At 49.9% G+C, this 18,234-nt stretch overlaps 4 protein-coding genes across 6 annotated transcripts; 3 read left to right on the forward strand and 1 right to left on the reverse strand.

The window, feature by feature from the left end:
- Nucleotides 1–730: 730 nt before the first annotated feature.
- Nucleotides 731–3,959, forward strand: LOC134009595 (C-type mannose receptor 2-like). 2 transcript variants are annotated; one of them, XM_062449145.1, is made up of 7 exons: nt 731–792; nt 925–1,284; nt 1,499–1,623; nt 1,813–2,017; nt 2,235–2,326; nt 2,897–3,002; nt 3,616–3,959. In XM_062449145.1, the coding sequence occupies exons 1-7, from the start codon at nt 756–758 to the stop codon at nt 3,630–3,632; spliced, it is 942 nt and encodes a 313-aa protein (XP_062305129.1). In that variant the 5' UTR covers nt 731–755; the 3' UTR covers nt 3,633–3,959. The 2 variants fall into 2 exon arrangements, 1 of the variants encoding a protein (XP_062305129.1); XR_009928253.1 differs by lacking the exon at nt 3,616–3,959 and having other exon boundaries at nt 1,813–2,117; nt 2,897–2,922.
- A 987-nt stretch (nt 3,960–4,946) lies between these two features.
- LOC134009574 (E3 ubiquitin-protein ligase TRIM39-like) lies at nt 4,947–9,243 on the forward strand. 2 transcript variants are annotated; one of them, XM_062449115.1, is made up of 8 exons: nt 4,947–5,056; nt 5,974–6,581; nt 6,952–7,047; nt 7,170–7,403; nt 7,558–7,669; nt 7,772–7,798; nt 8,106–8,293; nt 8,461–9,243. In XM_062449115.1, exons 2-8 carry the CDS (start codon nt 5,985–5,987, stop codon nt 8,878–8,880), a joined length of 1,674 nt encoding a protein of 557 aa, XP_062305099.1. In that variant the 5' UTR covers nt 4,947–5,056; nt 5,974–5,984; the 3' UTR covers nt 8,881–9,243. The 2 variants fall into 2 exon arrangements, with proteins under 2 accessions (XP_062305099.1, XP_062305098.1); XM_062449114.1 differs by having other exon boundaries at nt 4,971–5,056; nt 7,522–7,669.
- A 1,360-nt stretch (nt 9,244–10,603) lies between these two features.
- si:dkeyp-74b6.2 (cerebellin-1) lies at nt 10,604–11,954 on the forward strand. The gene is made up of 3 exons (XM_062449159.1): nt 10,604–10,876; nt 11,305–11,424; nt 11,738–11,954. The coding sequence occupies exons 1-3, from the start codon at nt 10,604–10,606 to the stop codon at nt 11,933–11,935; spliced, it is 591 nt and encodes a 196-aa protein (XP_062305143.1). The 3' UTR covers nt 11,936–11,954.
- A 331-nt stretch (nt 11,955–12,285) lies between these two features.
- On the reverse strand, nt 12,286–17,802 carry ripk3 (receptor-interacting serine-threonine kinase 3). Its single transcript, XM_062449944.1, is given in 13 exon segments — nt 12,286–12,951; nt 13,104–13,152; nt 13,399–13,574; nt 13,692–13,746; nt 13,964–14,013; nt 14,139–14,205; nt 14,412–14,607; nt 15,402–15,558; nt 15,873–15,922; nt 16,169–16,313; nt 16,704–17,029; nt 17,564–17,585; nt 17,588–17,802. Coding segments are annotated over 13 exon segments (1,605 nt in total). The 5' UTR covers nt 17,721–17,802; the 3' UTR covers nt 12,286–12,772.
- Between the last annotated feature and the right edge of the window lie 432 nt (nt 17,803–18,234).

Genomic DNA, 18,234 nt, shown 5'->3' on the forward strand with positions numbered 1-18,234 from the left:
AGTGATCATTGCTGTAACCTATGTTCTGAGTACTTATATGTCATGTTATGCCAGGTTACTTTGCGTTGTCTTGTCCTAAGAATTTCAGTGCCCAGTCTGACCCTGTGTTGTTCTGTGCATCTGACAATAAAATACTTGAAGTTGAACTTAAACGTGATTAAAATGAGATTGACCAATAAGCAATGAAAATAAAAATTAGGAAAAAAAAGCTTTCTACAGTACAAATCAATTCCTTTCAACGTATCTATACTTTCCCCCCCCCCCCACAAACCTCACCACTCAGCACAGACTCACATTACACCTTCGTTTAAGTGTGTTCACATCAGTATTTATATATAAACATATATTTCAAATACGAATATTCCTCTCTGTAAATATGAATTTTACAGAGAGAAATCCCATATATATACTCCCTGGAACACAAGTTTTATTTTTACAAACCCCATTACCCGTGTGTCCAACCTTGACTTGTTGTGTGATGATGTTTTGCATGCAAGAGAGCGTGTTGACTCTTCCCCCCTTCACAGCAGCGCAGAGGAGCAGAAGAGGAGAGAGGAGAGACAAGAAGAGATGGAGAATTTCTGAGAAGACTGTGTAAGGCGATGAATAATCTCACACCGACAAACACAAACATGTGTTTGGTATAAGGTATTGTCATTTAGCCTCAATGGCGCGATTGTAAATCATTTTGTAATCGTTTTTCTCCATCATGTCTGTGAACCAGGAGGCTCAAGGAGGATCTACACATACCTACCATGGAGCAGAAAGGGGTTCAGTCTCTTCTCATCTCAGGTAACTAACTATCTAACCATCCATCCATCCATCAGCTTGTATGTCTGTCTGCATAGCGGAGAAATAGCTTTGACATCAAATGTCTCCAGTAACAGCCTCTGACGCCAAACAAACGTCCCCGTTCGTCCACAGGACTGTGTGCTCTCTGCTTGTGCCTTCCGCACGAGTACCACTTTGTCACTGAGCCCAAGACCTGGGCCGAAGCCCAGAGATACTGCAGAGACAGGCACACCGACCTGGCCACAGTGGAGAGCATGGCAGACACCGCAAGTCTTCTCTCCGCCCTGGGCCTTTCCCACGACGGCAGGGCTTGGATCGGCCTGGAGATGGGAGGGGTTCCGAAGTGGAAGTGGTCCCTCTACCGGGAGGGTGATACCATTCTGTGGAGCACAGGGGGATTCCCTGGCTTTGAACACTGTGTTGTGATGCACAGTGACGGAGAGGCACACAGCTACTATTGCGATGCCAGATTCCCCTCTGTTTGCTACAATGGTAAGCCAACCTGTTCCAAATCAACAGTTCTGTTCTAGAATACTCTAGAAGCACATTCTAATTCTTTACAGATTGATTGAGTCTGCCTGGAGGTCCTTCATGGGCATGATTCAGTTTGAAATTGTGTTAGCTACTACTGCAGGCAAGCTCAATCAAACCCAGACCCTAATTGTAATCACTGATTCTTTTCCATGTGTGTTCACCGGATCTGCAGAAGCCAGCCAGAGCTATGCTCTGGTCCCAGAAGTGATGTCGTGGTGGGAAGCCCAGCGTTACTGCAGGGATAACCACACAGACCTAGCCAGCGTCACAAACGACGCTCAGAAAAGTGCCGTTGTGGTAGGTCCCTGGTTCTCTGCTGGGCTCATTCTGTCACTTCCTGTAAGAACTTGGTAACTCGGAAACGGCTCCCTTGTATTTGACTTGCTCTGTTTTTGTTTCACGGCATTTTGTTTCATGGCATTAATTACTCTGTCAACCAATTAACCAATTAGTGACATTGTCAACCAATCAACCCATCAATCCCAGGAAGCAGCACAGGATCACTACGTGTGGACGGGCCTGTTCAGAGACTCCTGGGCGTGGTCTAACCAGAGCCCCTCCTCCTTCAGACAATGGGCGGAGCCTCAAGCCCCTGTGGAACCAAACACCTGCGCTGCCACGTCCGTGGTGCATTCTGGGAAATGGGAGCCGTGGCCCTGTTCCACCAGCCTTCCCTTTCTGTGTTACGGAGGTGAGTTCAGGTTCTCCATCTCTTGTTGGGAGGCTGTGGCGTCGTCCCTCCTTTCGTACCGATTCGCTGTGAGCGGAACACTGTAGCTCACGTCATCAAGGTCCGTTAAAGAAAATTGTGATGCGATGCGTGACTCTCTGAGGAGGAGGAATGCATTATGTAAACTCCTCGATTTGACTTTCCAGTTGTTGTTTTATTGTTTGTTTGTTTGTTTTAGCCTCTAGAGGAAAACTGTTTCTTGGGAAGATGAAGATTCTCACAGATAGTGACCTGACTGACCATGTGGTTTCTGACCGGCTGCTACAACAGGTGAGAGGAAGATGTGTGTGTGTGTGTGTGTGTGTGTGAGAGAGAGAGAGAGAGAGAGAGAGAGAGAGAGAGAGAGAGAGAGAGAGAGAGAGAGAGAGAGAGAGAGAGAGAGAGAGAGAGAGAGAGAGAGAGAGAGAGAGAGAGAGAGAGAGAGAGAGAGAGAGAGAGAGAGAGAGAGAGAGAGATAGAGAGAGAGACCTTTTCTGCTGCTTGCGGTTGGCTGCAGTTTTTGCTTTTTGTATCAAGGCCATAATCATAATACATATTGGGGGGGAAAAATCCCCCCCAATATTCAAATCTGGTCAAAATTTCCCCCCCCAATATATTTATATAAAAATATAAATGTGCTACGCTACGACAGGCAACCACTCAAGCTGTCCGAAATTATCATCAAAAATGTCATTTGTCCCCCCCAATGTTGACTCCATGGACCTAAAATGCAAAAGATTCATTCCTCATTCTCAAATGGTGACTGTAATTTGAAAAGGGATAGCAAATAACCACTAAATCCCCTCGTGAAATATACACCGATACATAGTAAAATGGTGGTAAAGAGTGTCTTTCTTCTAGATAAACCAGATAATTGCGAACCAGGGTCTGTCTGATTATAAACTGCGCTGGAGCGTTCAACCCAAGATATCCCTGGAAAAAGAGGAGGTGAAGAAGGAGGAGCCAGGTACTTACACATTTGTTCCTCCCTGAAGGATGCTACGCTGTGGTGACGGCTCTCTGACGGTTCTGTAGTTTAACCTGCTCAAATCGCTTACACACATCCAGCCCCTTCGGATCTACCATGTCTGTGCTAAAGGAGGACGTGAAGGGAAGGGCGCTAGGCCAGACCTCTCTGTGTCTCTGAGCTGTGCGCTAGGCCAGGCCTCACTCTGTGTCTCTGAGCTGTGCGCTAGGCCAGGCCTCACTCTGTGTCTCTGAGCTGTGCGCCAGGCCTCACTGTGTGTCTCTGAGCTGTGCACTAGGCCACTCTGTGTCTCTGAGCTGTGCCCTAGGCCACTCTGTGTCTCTGAGCTGTGCCCTAGGCCACTGTGTGTCTCTGAGCTGTGCCCTAGGCCACTGTGTGTCTCTGAGCTGTGCCCTAGGCCACTGTGTGTCTCTGAGCTGTGCCCTAGGCCACTGTGTGTCTCTGAGCTGTGCGCTAGGCCAGGCCTCACTGTGTGTCTCTGAGCTGTGCGCTAGGCCACTCTGTGTCTCTGAGCTGTGCCCTAGGCCAGGCCTCACTGTGTGTCTCTAATCTGCGTGACTCCTGATCTGGTCTGTCTCTGGTGTGTCTGCAGGTTTCTGTGGGGCTTGAGGTCTTGAAGGCTCCCTGGACGCCACGCTCCTGACGATCAAGACGGTGGGGGGTGGTTGTGATGCCGATGGTTGTGATGGTGATGTCTACGGAAGTGATGTTGTGATGACGGTGGTGATGAATATGATGATGAGGGTGACACTGTTGTGATGATGGTGTGACTAAAGACGATGGCTGTAATGGCCCTGTCATTATTGTGATGATTATAATCAGGAGACATCACTGAATTAGCATGCATCAGAATCCTAACCCTAACCCTGTAACCCATAAACATGTCTGTTATTTAAATTATAGCACCGTTTTAATGGAAATAAAACCTTGTTTAAATGTCAAAATTTTTAACTGAATTTTTCTTATTTGATGGTTAAACATAAAAGTTGGATGCTACTGTGCGCTCGGTGTGAAAGATGCAGTAGGATCCGGGTACTTTCAGTGCACTGAATTCTGCTGGTTCTGTCAGTGTAAGCGCCCTAAGCACTGAAAGTCAGTGCTCGAAGTGCACAAGACCGCGGTAATAGACACAGCCCTAGAGATCACATTGTGTTCATGGCCGCGGGAACTAGGGGTGCTGAGGGGGCTGCAGCGCCCCCTGCTGACAGCACGAGAATTTAAAATGATTTGACTTGAAAATCCACCGGCACCGCCCCGCAACATTAAACCCCGCCCCCTAACCCCCCCCCCCCCCAACCCCAGCACCCCCCTGATCAAATATGTTCCCGCCGCTATGAGTGTATCTGTTGTGAGGCTATGGAATGCAAAAGAGCCCAAATTGCAGTTGGGTAAAAAAAGCAAACTAAAAAAACAAACTAAAAAAACTAGTTTGAAACCCTGAAATGTAATACAGTCCCTATTTATGTTCAGACTTCCTGTTCATTGTTCATGTTCAAAATCTGAACAAACATGAATCATCTGAATCTCCCAGTCCGCAGAACAATCCGCGGAACAAAAAGTACAAAACAGTCACCTTGGTGACACATTCCGGAATGTCAAACCAGACAGAACCTTTTCTCATACAACAACGGGTCAGTGCCTCTCATCGCTATACCCTAGTCCACCAATCAGGACGCAGCATAAGTGGTTGTTAATAAGGTTAGGAATCATAGTTGCTGTGATGTTGTGTTTTTTATTGACTCTGAAAGGCTGAGGGGAGGAGGGGTTTGGAGGGCCGCCAACAGACATTTAGCCTAGGGCCTCTAAATGTCTAGAACTGGTCCTGTGGACAGACAGGCAAACCAGAAAACTGATTGGCTGAGGATGAAGCAACTGGTTTAGTCACAAACGTTTCATTGTACCTGACACAGGTGCATTGTCATCCTGCTAACTCCACCCCCAAAATTATAAACCCTTTACTGAGTCACAAGCATCTACTCAACACACCTCTGCAGAAGACCTAGTTTGTGATCGCGTTTACAGCAGTTCAACAGGTGAGTTCCTCATCTTTTTAAACCAGTAAAATAACCTGTGCACGTTGATGGGTAGCTTCCATAGCCGGCAAAAGGCGAGCCTGTTCTGGAGACGCTTCCGATGCTGTGCAAACTGTAATGTGATGCTTGGCTCTGCCTTACACTGTGACCCTGTGCAACAGCAAATCTGTCAGATGTCATTACTAGTTATTTAACTTTAGCTGGCTATTACGTTTCTACATAATACATGATTTTATGTTGGCGGAGCTGCAGTGCCTAGACTTTGCCCTTGCCCCATCCCTGCCAGCTTAGCAGCATTCCTGAGGGGTAGAAAGCTGAAACGAAACCTAGTGTGCCTCGTCTGATCAGAAACGAAACAAAACGTTAAGTCAGGACAGAGAGGAATTGTCTTTGTTTTGTGCACCAACGACATCATTTGTCATGATCCTCTCAGTCGTGACTAACACATGCACATTCTGTACACCGTAGCTGATTTTGTACAATAACTGCTTCGTAAATATATTGTAAATAGTCATTTCAGTAAATAGTTATTTAACCCTTGTGCTTCCTTCGGGTCACATGACCCAAAGGTTCACAACGAACCATCGTTGTTTACCCAATTTTACCCATTACAAAAACAAATTAAAAGCATTTTCTTTTAACCTTCGCAATGTGGGGGGTCTGAGACAGCCCGACGGTTAAAAGAAAATGCTTCACTTTGTTTTTGTATGCGGTAAAGTTGTCGCAATACGACGGTGGGTCACAATGACGGATGGGTCAGAATGACCCGAAGATAACACAAGGGTTAAGTTATGGAACGATCATACTGTATTCCTCAACTCCTGTGACTGCCGTGCAATTTGTCGAGAAGGGTCATTGCTTTGCCGCGTCGCCACAAGTGTAACACCCAATCAACACTGTGTGTGCCGTGCTTCCAGCGACCACACCCATGGCGCCCCCTGCCCTGTCGGAGGATCAGTTCCGTTGCTGCATCTGCCTGGACGTCTTCACTGACCCTGTCTCCATCCCCTGCGGACACAACTTCTGCCTGGCCTGCATCAACGGCTTCTGGGACGTGCAGAACCGGAGCCAGTGTCCCCTGTGCAAGGAGAGCTTCCAGCGTCGCCCGGAGCTCCGCATCAACCGGGGCTTCGCCGACATCGTCGAACACTTCAAGAGCTCGCTGGGCGAGCGCGAGGCCGACGCCACCGCCGCCGACGTCGCCGCGGCCGAGAGGGTTCCCCCGGGCGCCGTCGCCTGTGACGCGTGCCCCGGGGGGAACGCCCAGGCCGTGAGGTCGTGTGTGGACTGCCGGGCGTCCTACTGCCAGGCTCACCTGGAGCCCCATCAGAGGGATCCGGCCCTGCGGGAACACAGGCTGGGCGAGCCGGTCTCCTTCCCCCCGCGGGGGCTGTGCCGCCAGCATGGGCTTCCCCTGCTGCTGTTCTGCAGGGTGGACCGGACCCCCCTCTGTGTGAGGTGCACGGAGACGGAGCACCGGGCCCACAGCGCTGTCCCTCTGGAGAGGGTGAGCCACAACATGAGGGTAGGGCAGGCTTGGAACCTTTTTCGTTTTTTTTACATTTACATTTAGTCGTTTAGCAGACGCTCTTATCCAGAGCGACTTACAGTAAGTACAGGGACATTCTCCCCGAGGCAAGTAGGGTGAAGTGCCTTGCCCAAGGACACAACGTCAATTTGCACGGCCTGGAATCGAACCGGCAACCTACTGATTAATAGTCCGATTCCCTAACCGCTCAGTCATCTGACTCCCGACTCCTGACTCTTTTTAGCGTTCCCTCAGCCGTCACCTGAAGTGACGTGGAGGCGGAGCTCAATGTTGTCCTTGGAAGATTGGAAGGAGGGGCTCTAACAGTGGACGGGTTTGTTTTTTCTGTCGTTGTGCTCCTGAACAGACACAGGTGGAGAGAATTGAGGTGGAGGTGCTGCAGATGATCCAGACCAGACAGGAGAAGGTGGAGGAGATCCAACACTCGGTGGAGGTCAGCACGGTGAGTCGCACGTCCCGAGAATCTCGATCGTTGTTGGATCACAATTCTGGTTCGTGACAAACGGCTCCCGAAAAACCATGAACGTGTCTGAATATTTGTTTTCCGCGTGTTGTCACTCGCAGAGAAGTGCCGAGAGAGAGATAGAAGTGAGGGTTCAGTTGCTGAGTGAACTGGTCAGCTCCATCGAGCGAAGCCGGGCTGGCATGGTGGAGGAGATCCAGGTGAAACAGGCAGCGACCGAGAAGAGGGCCGAAGGCCTCATCCAAGATCTGAAACGGGAGATCTCTGAGCTCCAGTGGAGGAGCGCTGAGTTGGAGCAGCTCTTACACACCGACGACCCCCTGCTCCTCCTCGAGGTCAGCCCCTTCCTCAACTCTCAAGTCAGATTGATTGACCGTACGATGCAGCGACTGTGATTCTCCACGATTCTTTTTTTCTCACTGTGCTTTCTTTTTTGGGGGTCGTCTGTCTTAGAGTTTCCCCTCTCTCGCCTCCCTTCCTCCCACCCAGGATTGGTCTGAGGTCAGCGTGCACTCTGACCTGTGTGTGGGTACCGTACGGAAAGCCATGTCCAAGCTGGCAAACACCTGCCAGAAACTGGAGAGGGAGTTGTCCGACATTGGTTTGTACTGTTTCCGCTGTAAATGTAATCGATGACACAGTGAAGGGAAAGGGGTAAAGAGGGGGGATTGACTGTTAACGCTTCTGCATTCTCCTTTTTCAGAGCTACGGAGGGCCCAGCAGTATGCAGGTGTGTTCCTACAGCGCCGCGACATCGATTCTTGGTTCACGTGGGCTGTTACATCTCTTCTCGCTTTCAAACCGTTTACTAAACACACGTTCATGGCACTTTTTGGGAGTGTGTGGAAACTATCGTTTAAACGCGGCGTGTTCTGTTTTCCTGTCGCCCGCTTGCGTGATACCGGTCTAATCTCTGCGTCCATTCAACTGCATCTCTCCTCTCATCCCTTCACCTCCCTCCCTCCCTCCCCCCCCACCCCCCCCCCCCCCTCCCCCCCACCTCCCCCCTCTCCCCCACCCCCCCCCTCCCCTCCCAGTGGACGTGACTCTGGACCCAGCCACAGCAGCAGCCTGGCTGGTTCTGTCAGCAGACGGGAAGAAGGTGAGTCTGAGCCAGCAGAAGAGGCAGGTGAAGGTCTGGGACAGCCCACTGAGGTTTGACTCCTGCGTCTGCGTGCTGGGCAAGCAAGGGTCCGCCACCGGGAGGCGCTACTGGGTGATCCAGGTGAGTTCTGGGTCGGAATGGATTGATTCAAGTCATGCATAGTGATTCGTTAATTGGCTGAGTAATGATTTGTTGATTGGTTGCTTGATTTCAAGTATCAAATGAATGAAATAAGTATAATTAGAAGTGTATAATGAAGTAAATGAATGAATTTCCCTCCATCCCAGGTGGGCAACAAGACAGACTGGGATGTGGGCGTGGCCATGGAGTCTATCAACAGGAAGGGGAGTGTCCTGGTTAGACCTGATCAGGGTTTCTGGGCAGTGTGTCGGCGGAAAGGCGGGGACCTATATGCTTGTACGGGATCCCCCACCCCCCCTTGCCTGAAGGACAGGCCCCAGAAAGTGGGGGTGTTTGTGGACTACGAGGAGGGGCTGGTGTCCTTCTTCGACGTGGAGGCCGGGGCTCACATCTACTCCTACACCGACTGCTCCTTCAGGGGGGAGAAGCTCCACCCATACCTCAACCCATGTCTCCATCACAACGGGAGGAATGCCGCCCCGTTGGTCATCTGTGATGTGAAGGGGGCGGGGCTTGTGCAGGAAGTGTCCACCGAGACCATCCTGCCCCTTCAGTGTGTCCTGTGACCTAGCTGTCAATCACTCGTTTGCTGGTGATGTGATCACGCATCTGCTGGAACAGACGGGGTCTTCAAGAGAGAGAGAGAGAGGAGAGGGCGAGAGAACAGGATCCAGAGGGGGGATGAGGAGGAGAGAGCAGGGGGGAGAGTTTCAGAGAGAGAGAGAGAGAGAGAGAGAGAGAGAGGAGAGGAAAGGGGAGGTACTGTATTAAAAGGAGAGAAAAGGAGAGAGAAAAAATTTTTGAGCGAAAGGGAAAGAGAGAACGTAGGAGGGGCAGAGAGAGAGAGAGAGAGAGAGAGAGAGAGAGAGAGAGAGAGAGAGAGAGAGAGAGAGAGAGAGAGAGAGAGAGAGAGAGAGAGAGAGAGAAAAGGGGAGAGAGAGAGAAGGGGAGAGAGAGAGAAGGGGAGAGAGAGAGAAGGGGAGAGTGAAGCATCAAAAGGGAAATCTGCCCTCAGGGACACACCAACTTATCCATTGTTAAATATAAATAAGGAAACACAGTCATTGCAAAAGGTAAGCATATCTTCATGCTCTTTAAATGAGGCCAGATGTTAACAGTTGTGATTGCACGGTTTTTAAAAGTCTGATGATCCAAGGTGAATGTTTTGTCAAAGATGTTGCCAATGCTCTATGACTTGTCTAGTGTATGTCTGATTCAACAAATTGTTGTAATATTTGTTTTACTAACTGTCTCTGTTTTAAACAAATTAATAAAGAAAAACTTAAATCCCACTTGTATGTACTTTATTGATAGTTGCGTGAATCTAAGTATTTTCTCCCCCCAAAAGATAATTTATTAAACAGGTAGTTTAAACTAATGCCATAAGTCTGTAGACTTTACCTGTATAATAATATATTTATGTATGCCATAACTGGCATGGAGATTTGTGCATGATTTCATTATGCATAAATATATGTTTTTGCTCAACGGTGTTTGTGTGATTGTGTGTGCATACTTTTTGTGTCTCTGTGTGCGTGTGCGAGTGTGTGTGTGAAGGAATGTGAGTACAGAAAGAGAGAGTGTTCATGTACAGATGGTGGCTCAGTGGTAGGGTTGATACAGTTCTCACCACCCATACTGTGTCCAGCTGGCCTCCATCCTCCTCTCCCTCCATCCTCCACTCCTCTCCCTCCATCCTCCACTCCTCTCCCTCCATCCTCCTCTCCCTCCATCCTCCACTCCTCTCCCTCCATCCTCCTCTCCCTCCATCCTCCACTCCTCTCCCTCCATCCTTCTCTCACTCCCTTCCAAGGCCACTAGCTCATCACTTCTTCATCCTTCTCCTCTCTGTCCACCCCTTTGTTTTTCAGCCACACAAAGTGAATATTGCTAAGTTTACTCTCTCTCTCTTTCTCTCTCTTTCTCTCTCTTTCTCTCTCTCCCCTACTGCATGCCAGTACAGGACAAATCTGAACGCCACAGCTTCAAACACCGGGCTCTCAGCCAATGGAATGATCGTGTTGGCATCACCTGACCCTCGGAGAAGGCCTCTGGTTCAGAGCTAACTGCAGATTGGCTGAGGAACGACATGTCCTTCGAGTTTCTGCGGAACCCCTGTGGATCGTAGAATTCTCTCCAGGTCACGGCTGTGCGTCCATTTTGTGCTTTTTGCCGAATAGGACGAACCTAAAAGACGTAGTCTTGGTGGAGGTCAGGGGGGACAGCAACACTACTCATCCAATCAGAGGAATGCCTCGGGGTCTTCACTATTCCCGGACCCTCCCTAAAATGGCTTCTGGCTCCGCCCTTTTTCTTGGACTTTTCATGGTTCTCCAATGGGGGCCCTTGGGGGTCAAGGGTCAGAACGACACAGAGCCAATTGTATTAGAGGGGAAGTGTCTGGTGGTGTGTGACTCCACCCCCTCCTCTGAGCCGTCCGGTAACGCTCTGGGCATGTCCGTACGCTCCGGCACCGGACGAGTGGCGTTCTCGGCGATCCGCAACACCAACCACGAACCTTCAGAGATGAGCAACCGCACAATGACCATCTACTTCGACCAGGTGTGTGTGTGTCTGTGTGTGTCTGTGTGTTTATGTGTGTGTGTGTCTGTGTCTGTGTGACTGTGTGTATATGTGTGTGTGTGTCTGTGTGTGTGTGTCTGTGTGTGTCTGTGTGTATCTGTGTGTCTATGTGTGTGTGTGTCTGTGTCTGTGTGTGTGTGAATGTGTGTCTGTGTGTGTGTGTCTGTGTGTGTCTGTGTGTGTGTCTGTCTGTGTGTCTGTGTGTGTGTGTCTGTGTGTGTGTGACTGTGTGTCTGTGTGTGTGTGTCTGTGTGTGTCTGTGTGTGTGTCTGTCTGTGTCTGTGTGTGTGTGCCTGTGTGTGTCTGTGTGTGTGTGTCTGTGCCTGTGTGTTAGCTAGCTCATATCCACTTGTTCTCCTGGTCACTATGACACCCCTGACCCCTGACCCCTGAGCTCTCTCTCTCAGATTCTGGTGAACGTGGGCAGCCATTTTGACCCGGCACGGAGCGTCTTTGTGGCTCCCAGAAAAGGCGTCTACAGTTTCTGCTTCCATGTGGTCAAGGTCTATAACCGTCAGACGATACAGGTGACCGGGTGTCTGTCACCTCTCACGATATCCCCTACACTCACCCATCCCTCTCTCTCTCCCTCTCCCTCTCTCTCTCTCTCTCTCTCTCTCTCCCTCTCTCTCTCTCTCCCTTGCTTTCTCTCCCTCTCTCTCTCTCTCTCTCCCACCACCTTCTCCAGCTCACACGCTCTCCAACTCCTTCTGACTTAGTCTCTCTCTCTTCATCTCCTCCTCTCTTTCTCTCTCCGCATATTTCTCTCTCACTCTCTCTTTCTCTCTCTCTCTCTCTCCCTCTCTTTCTCTCTCTCTCTCTCTCTCCTCCGTCCCTCAGGTGAGCCTGGTACTTAACGGTTGGCCGGTCATCTCGGCGTTCGCAGGTGACCAGGACGTGACCCGGGAGGCTGCTACCAATGCCGGGCTGATCACCATGGAGAGAGGAGACAAGGCCTCTCTCAAGCTGGAGAGAGGAAATCTGATGGGGGGGTGGAAGTACTCCACCTTCTCCGGCTTCCTGGTGTTCCCCTTGTAGGGAGGGAGGGAGGGTGGGAGGGGGAATGGAGGGAGAAGGGGGATGGTGGGTGGGTGGGGGGTAGTGGAGGGTAGTGGAGGGATGGAGGGTGGGGGAGAGAGGGGGAAAGGAGGGAGGGAGTGGGGGAATGGAGGCAGGGGTGGGGAGAGAGTGGGGGTGAGGGAGAGAGGGGGAATAGAGGGAGAGAGAGAGACGTGTGGAAGAGGGATTGAGCAGAAGGGAGATGTGGGAGGGATGAAGGAGCGGCCGACAGGGGGTGGACAGCGACTCCTGGTCCTGACCCTCCTGCTGACGACGGGGGGATTGGAGGGATGAGAGGTGGAGAGGTGGAACAGAGAAAGAGAGAGGCGTAGAGACAGACAATGTTTATTCAAATCACTGCTTGCATATTCCATGTTTCGTAGACTGACAGTTTAGCTTTTATGCATGTAACGCTTAAAACGAATGCTCAACAACAAAATAAAACAAACAAAACAAAATTACAAAAACAAAACACTGTGGTGTGTCTTCCATTCCACCTGCCGTTCTCTTCTGAGAGTCCCGAGAGAGCGTGAGGAGGATTCTGGGTAAAGTGTTCGTTCTGCGACAGGGAGCGTCCGGTAGCAGATGGAGCGTTGGCGAGTGCCCGGGGTGTGCCGTGCCAGGTCCCCGTGGCGACCGCTCTGCACACTGTCACAACCGATTTGTCAGCACGCTCCGGTTGCCGAGCTGACGATGACACCGCACGTGGGGGGGGGGGGGGGGGGGGAGAGGGGGGGTGAGAGGGGGGAGGGGGGGGGGAAATGAGAAAATCGAAGAATCAAAGAATCACAAAAGAAGGTGAAGCAGGAAGGGTCTTCAAGGCCGGTCCTTGGAGTGTGCAGGCTGCTCTGGCGGGAGGTGAACACTAGAGGGCGCTGTGGGGTTTCGGTGCCTTTGTCTCTGACGCTGAACGCCAGGGGCAGCTCGGTGGGATATGTTCATGACGTTGTTGTTGCCGATCTGTACCCCATTCACATTGCTCATGGTGATAATCCCTGGTGATTCCCAGGGATTAGAAGGGAAAACGAGAAAGAGAAGTCAAAGATTAGCAGGGACGCACAGGCCCAATTAGAAATGTTACATCCTTAAAAATAAAAATAAACATTACAGAACTAGCCAAAGAAGAATTTTTTTTTTTTTTTTTTACCAGACGCACCACCTGTCCTGGGCACCTCTTCAGGAGTTGAATTCCATCTCTGTGGAGAACAGAGAAGAAGAGACAATCCTTATCATTACATCTTATACAGGGGAGTCTGGTGGCTGAGCGGTTAGCCAGCCGTGCCAAATGACATTGTGTCCTTGGACAAGGCACTTCACCCTACTTGCCTGGGGGGAATGTCCCTGTACTTACTGTAAGTCGCTCTGGATAAGAGTGTCTGATAAATGACTAAATGTAAATGTATTCATTCATAACATGAGAACTAGTGGAGAGACTAACTCACGTGGTACTGAGGTGTGCTTTGGTCTGTCTTGAGGAAGGGGTGGGCTTGCTTTCTGCCTGTGTAGGGTGTCACCTGCACAGGATTGGACACACATGGCTGCGGGGATGGTTCACGATTGGCTGCAAAGGGGGCGGGAGCTGCAGGCGAGGATTTGATTGGTTGACGCTGCTGCCAGTCTGGAAAGGGGGGAAATGGTGTGGTGAGTGTTGTCTAGCAACGAGAAGTCCCTTCCCGTTTCCCCTTTGACTTCGGTGGCATCTAGGCAAGACGTTTGACATCACTTCCTGCCTCACCGTGGTAGAGCTGTCTGTTGTTTCGCTCTTTTGAGGTCAAACCACCGGCTGTTTCCTGCAACGACAAAAAAAAAATTGTCCTCGGTGTGTTGAATGAAAACCATGGACGATGTATCTCTGTCTGACTACAGAGAGGACATTACTGATTACTGAGATCCCAGATTAGACACTTCCCTTGATGAATGCCCCTTTGGCTTGAAAAGTGCTATCAGGCCATATTCGTTGATTAAATGAATACAGCTCATCATGTTCCTCTGTAGCCTTGCACTTACCTGTTTCGGGGGGGGTCCAGTCTTCACGTGGTGTGAAGGTTTGGGGCTTCCTGTTGAAGATCCGGAAAATGGGAAAGACAGTGTAATATCTCCTGACTGGAAAGATTGTATGTGATTCTGGATCTATTGTCCTTATCCGTCAAAACAGCGTGGAGTATGCATGGGTATTACACACCTGGTGGCTTTGGGGGGTCAGAAAGTTGGAGATCAGCGACAATTTGTTCTATCTTATTAGGCGAGGCCTGAGAGAGAGAGAGAGAGAGAGAGAGAGAGAGAGAGAGAGAGAGAGAGAGAGAGAGAGAGAGAGAGAGAGAGAGAGAGAGAGAGAGAGAGAGAGACAGCAACACAGCAAAAGGAAGATTTGCAGAACAAAGGGAGCGATTCATTGTTAATGTATTAGGCTGAGATGGAATACAGGAAGCAGATGATTTATTGGCCAGTTCATTACCAGCTCGTTCTGCACTTGAAGGACGGCCCTGCTGATCCCCTGCTTGTGCTGTTCAAATAGACCCTCCGTCACAACCAGACAATCTGAACACAACACAGGACAAAGGAAGGAACAGTAGTTACAAAACAAGGTGACATGCTGCATATCACACATGTCACGTGTCATTAAGACAAATTCTGGATTCCTACTAAAGAATGTATAATACATTACAGTACAATTCTAGAACTGTAATCACCAGATGCATCACGGACACGGCACTATCTATAATCCCAGTTATTAATATTTGTGGCATCTTAATCACCGAATGCATCACGGGCACTGTGCACGAGTGAATATGACAACAGGAACAATGTTCGTACGACTTTATGAAGGATGCATGTCTTAAAGTTATGTATTGTGCTTATTAAAGTTATGTGCTATGAAACTGAGAAGTGTGCCCAGGCTTAAACATGGTGTCTCACACTGGGTGTGGGAAGCAGGCTGTTCTTTGTGTCTCTATCTCTTCATTTTCAGAAACAACCTTGAAACCGGGTGGAGACGGCACCCGAGCAGGTGGGACGCGTAGGCAAGAACAACTCCCTGATGCACGAGAGAACAAGCTCAACCCTCTTTTCATCTTTCTGTTTTAATTGCACTGTATAAATATATGCTGGGGAGGGGAAAATAGCCAGTTGGACTTCGTGAACCAGCCCAAACTCTGTTGCGGGTAGGGAAACGTAGACAACCCCAGAGCTCTGTACTTGTTGATTTCCAACCGCTGCATTAAAGCTGATATTATCGGACCTCTGCGACTCCAGACCACTCTTTCTAGAACACAGACTTGTGTCATTGAATACCATCATAACATATTGGAATAGACACAAATAATTTAATCCTTCAGTACCCACTTCAGTTCAACTCTGTTCTATTCAGTTCTATTGGGCAGCGAGAAGACAAACGTCGACCCAGCCAGACGATGTGATAACCACCCCCTAGAGGCCTTGGTCTTACCCAGGAACTGGGGGTCTTTTCAGAGGGTCGGTGACCCAGCACGTCTTCATGAGGTCCACCAGATTCCCCAGCCCTGGTGCCTGTTTTGGGTCGATCGTCTTTAGGCAGGGCCTGTCCCCCTGTGGGATGCGAAACCTCACCACACTGCGCATGGCGTCTAAAGAGGAGGAGAGAAGAGGAAGAGGAGGGGAGAGGAGAAGGAGGACAGGGGAGAACAGGATGGAGGGTAAAGGTTAGAGAAGGAACATGATGAGGGGGAGAGAGAGAAGGAAGAGCAAGGGTTGGTGGGAGAGAGGGGGGGGAAAAGGGGAAGAGAAACAGAAAGAGGAAAGGAAGAGAAGTCAACAGTTGAGAAAGAGGGTGTGTGAGTGTGTGTGTGTGTGTGTGTGTGTGTGTGTGTGTATGTGTGTGTGTGTGTGTGTGTGTGTGTGTGTGTGTGTGTGTGTGTGAGTGTGTGTGACTAGTCACTACTAGGATATGGCTGTTCACCAGTGATAATGGACCACAGAAGGACACCATAGCTAGAGACAGAGAGACAGACAGACAGAGAGAGAGAGAGAGAGAGAGAGAGAGAAGAGAGAGAGAGAGAGAGAGAGAGAGAGAGAGGGAGAGAGGGAGAGAGAGAGAGAGAGAAAGAGAGAGGGAGAGAGAGGGAGAGAGAGAGATAGGGGTTAACACAATCACATTTGGTTCTAAAATAAAATAAAAGAATAAAAAAGTTTTGCATGTTGAAGATTGTTATGGAGAAAGTTAGATCAGTGATGTACCTGTATATGTCGGATGCTTTGGTGGGTTTATAGGACAATTTGAAAGCCTCAGGGGGCATATAATTAATTGTACCCCCCTCCTCCCAATCGTTATTTTTGGTCTCCTTGGAAACACTGTGGTACACCTTCGCCAAGCCAAAATCTGCTAGCTGTCCAGAAAAAGAGGGATATGGAGGGATGGAAAGACAGATAGATGAAAGACGCAAAAAACAGACTTGTGTCTGTTAATATAGCAATAATACTGTAATAATATCTCAATAATCAGGCACTGATTTTACAACAGAATCAGCCTCTTGCAGAGGCCTAGCTAGACTAGCTAGACCTAGACTGGCCCAACCACCTACGAATGTGGAGAAGCAGACCAGACTATGGAGCACTGCCTTGTCTTCCCTATACTACCCAGTGCATGCAGCTCAAAAGACCTTGCAGTGTTTCAACAAAAATGCAAAGGACTGTGTAAAGCAAAGGGAAACTGCCAATATAACTATCACACAGAAGCAGAGAAGAGGCCTAGCCTGATCCGGAAGCCTGGGACTTGCCTTGACTTTGAGGCTGTCATCCAGCAGCACGTTGCTGGGCTTCAGGTCCAAGTGCAGCAGAGGTTTGTGGAGGTGGTGGAGGAAGTTCATGCCGAGGGCGATCTGGTGGGCTATACGGAAGACCAGGGGCCAAGGTGGGGGGCGAGAGAGCTTATCCTGGAGGTCCGCCAGGGATCCCCTCTCCATGAACTCCATGACCACACCCAGCTGGGTGGAGGAGCTGGAGGGAGGACAGCCCTGAAACACCCCCATAACCCTCAGCACGTGAGGACTGTTCCCCTGCTGCATGAGGTCTGCCTCTCTTAACAGGAGGGTCGGAGAGCTGGAGGAGAGGAGGAGGGGGAGGGGAGGAGAGGAGAGGAGGAGGAGAGGAGGAGGGGGAGGGGGAGGGGAGGAGAGGAGGAGGAGAGGAGGAGGGGGAGGGGGGAGGGGAGGAGAGGAGGAGGAGAGGAGGAGGGGGAGGGGGAGGAGAGGAGGAGGGGGAGGGGAGGAGAGGAGGAGGAGAGGAGGAGGGGGAGGGGAGGAGAGGAGAGGAGGAAGAGAGGAGGAGGGGGAGGGGAGGAGAGGAGAGGGGGAGATGAGAGGAGGAGGGGGAGGGGAGGAGAGGAGGAGGGGGAGGGGAGGGGAGGAGGAGGAGGGGGAGAGGAGAGGAGGAGGGGGAGGGGAGGAGAGGAGGAGGGGGAGGGGAGGAGAGGAGAAGAGAGGGCTACAGTAAGTGTGTATACATTTGTTTAGGCAGCATCAGTTTTACTGTAAGATGACAAACATTTCCAAGCATGTCTTATGCTAGTGTACACTACAAAGTTCAATGGCCACAAAGAACACTTGAACTCACCCCTTGTATACCCAAACTTACCCGTTGCCATGGTGCAAAAGTTGATAGCCACATCCATCCCTAATTGTTTGTGTCTGGCCTTGTAGATTTGGCCAAATCCACCAGAACCAATCAACTGCCAGCTTTGCAGACTGTGATCAGAAACCACCACAGTTGGTGGACCACAGGTCAAGTCCATCGTTTACAAATACGGAGGGAGAGTGTGTGAGAGAGATAGTGTGTGTGTATATATTTGTGTGTGTGTGTGTGTGTGTGTGTGTGTGTGTGTGTGTGTGTGTGTGTGTGTGTGTGTGTGTGTGTGTGTGGAAAGAGAGAGAGAGAGAGAGAGAGAGAGAGAGAGAGAGAGAGAGAGAGAGAGAGAGAGAGAGAGAGAGAGGGCGAGAGCGAGAGAGAGAACACAGGATCAAAATATCAGAAAATCTAAGAGATTATCGATTATTCTATCCTAGAAATGAAGCCCTTTCTCTCTCTAGCCTACTCGTTGTTCTCTTGCTTTTCGACCGACTTCCCCAATTAAAATATTTAACAAGAACCATACAATTATCAGTTCGCTGTAGGATATTGCGGAAATTAGACTTACCGGTGAAATTTAACATACAGGTACTAGTACTAGGCTACTATAGCTCGTCCCCAAGACCAAAACTAAAACAACGCAAGCAAACTTAAATAGGATGTAAGAAAACAGTTTAATC

The sequence above is a fragment of the Osmerus eperlanus genome, chromosome 23 (assembly GCF_963692335.1).
Source record: "Osmerus eperlanus chromosome 23, fOsmEpe2.1, whole genome shotgun sequence".
Lineage (NCBI taxonomy): Eukaryota > Metazoa > Chordata > Actinopteri > Osmeriformes > Osmeridae > Osmerus > Osmerus eperlanus.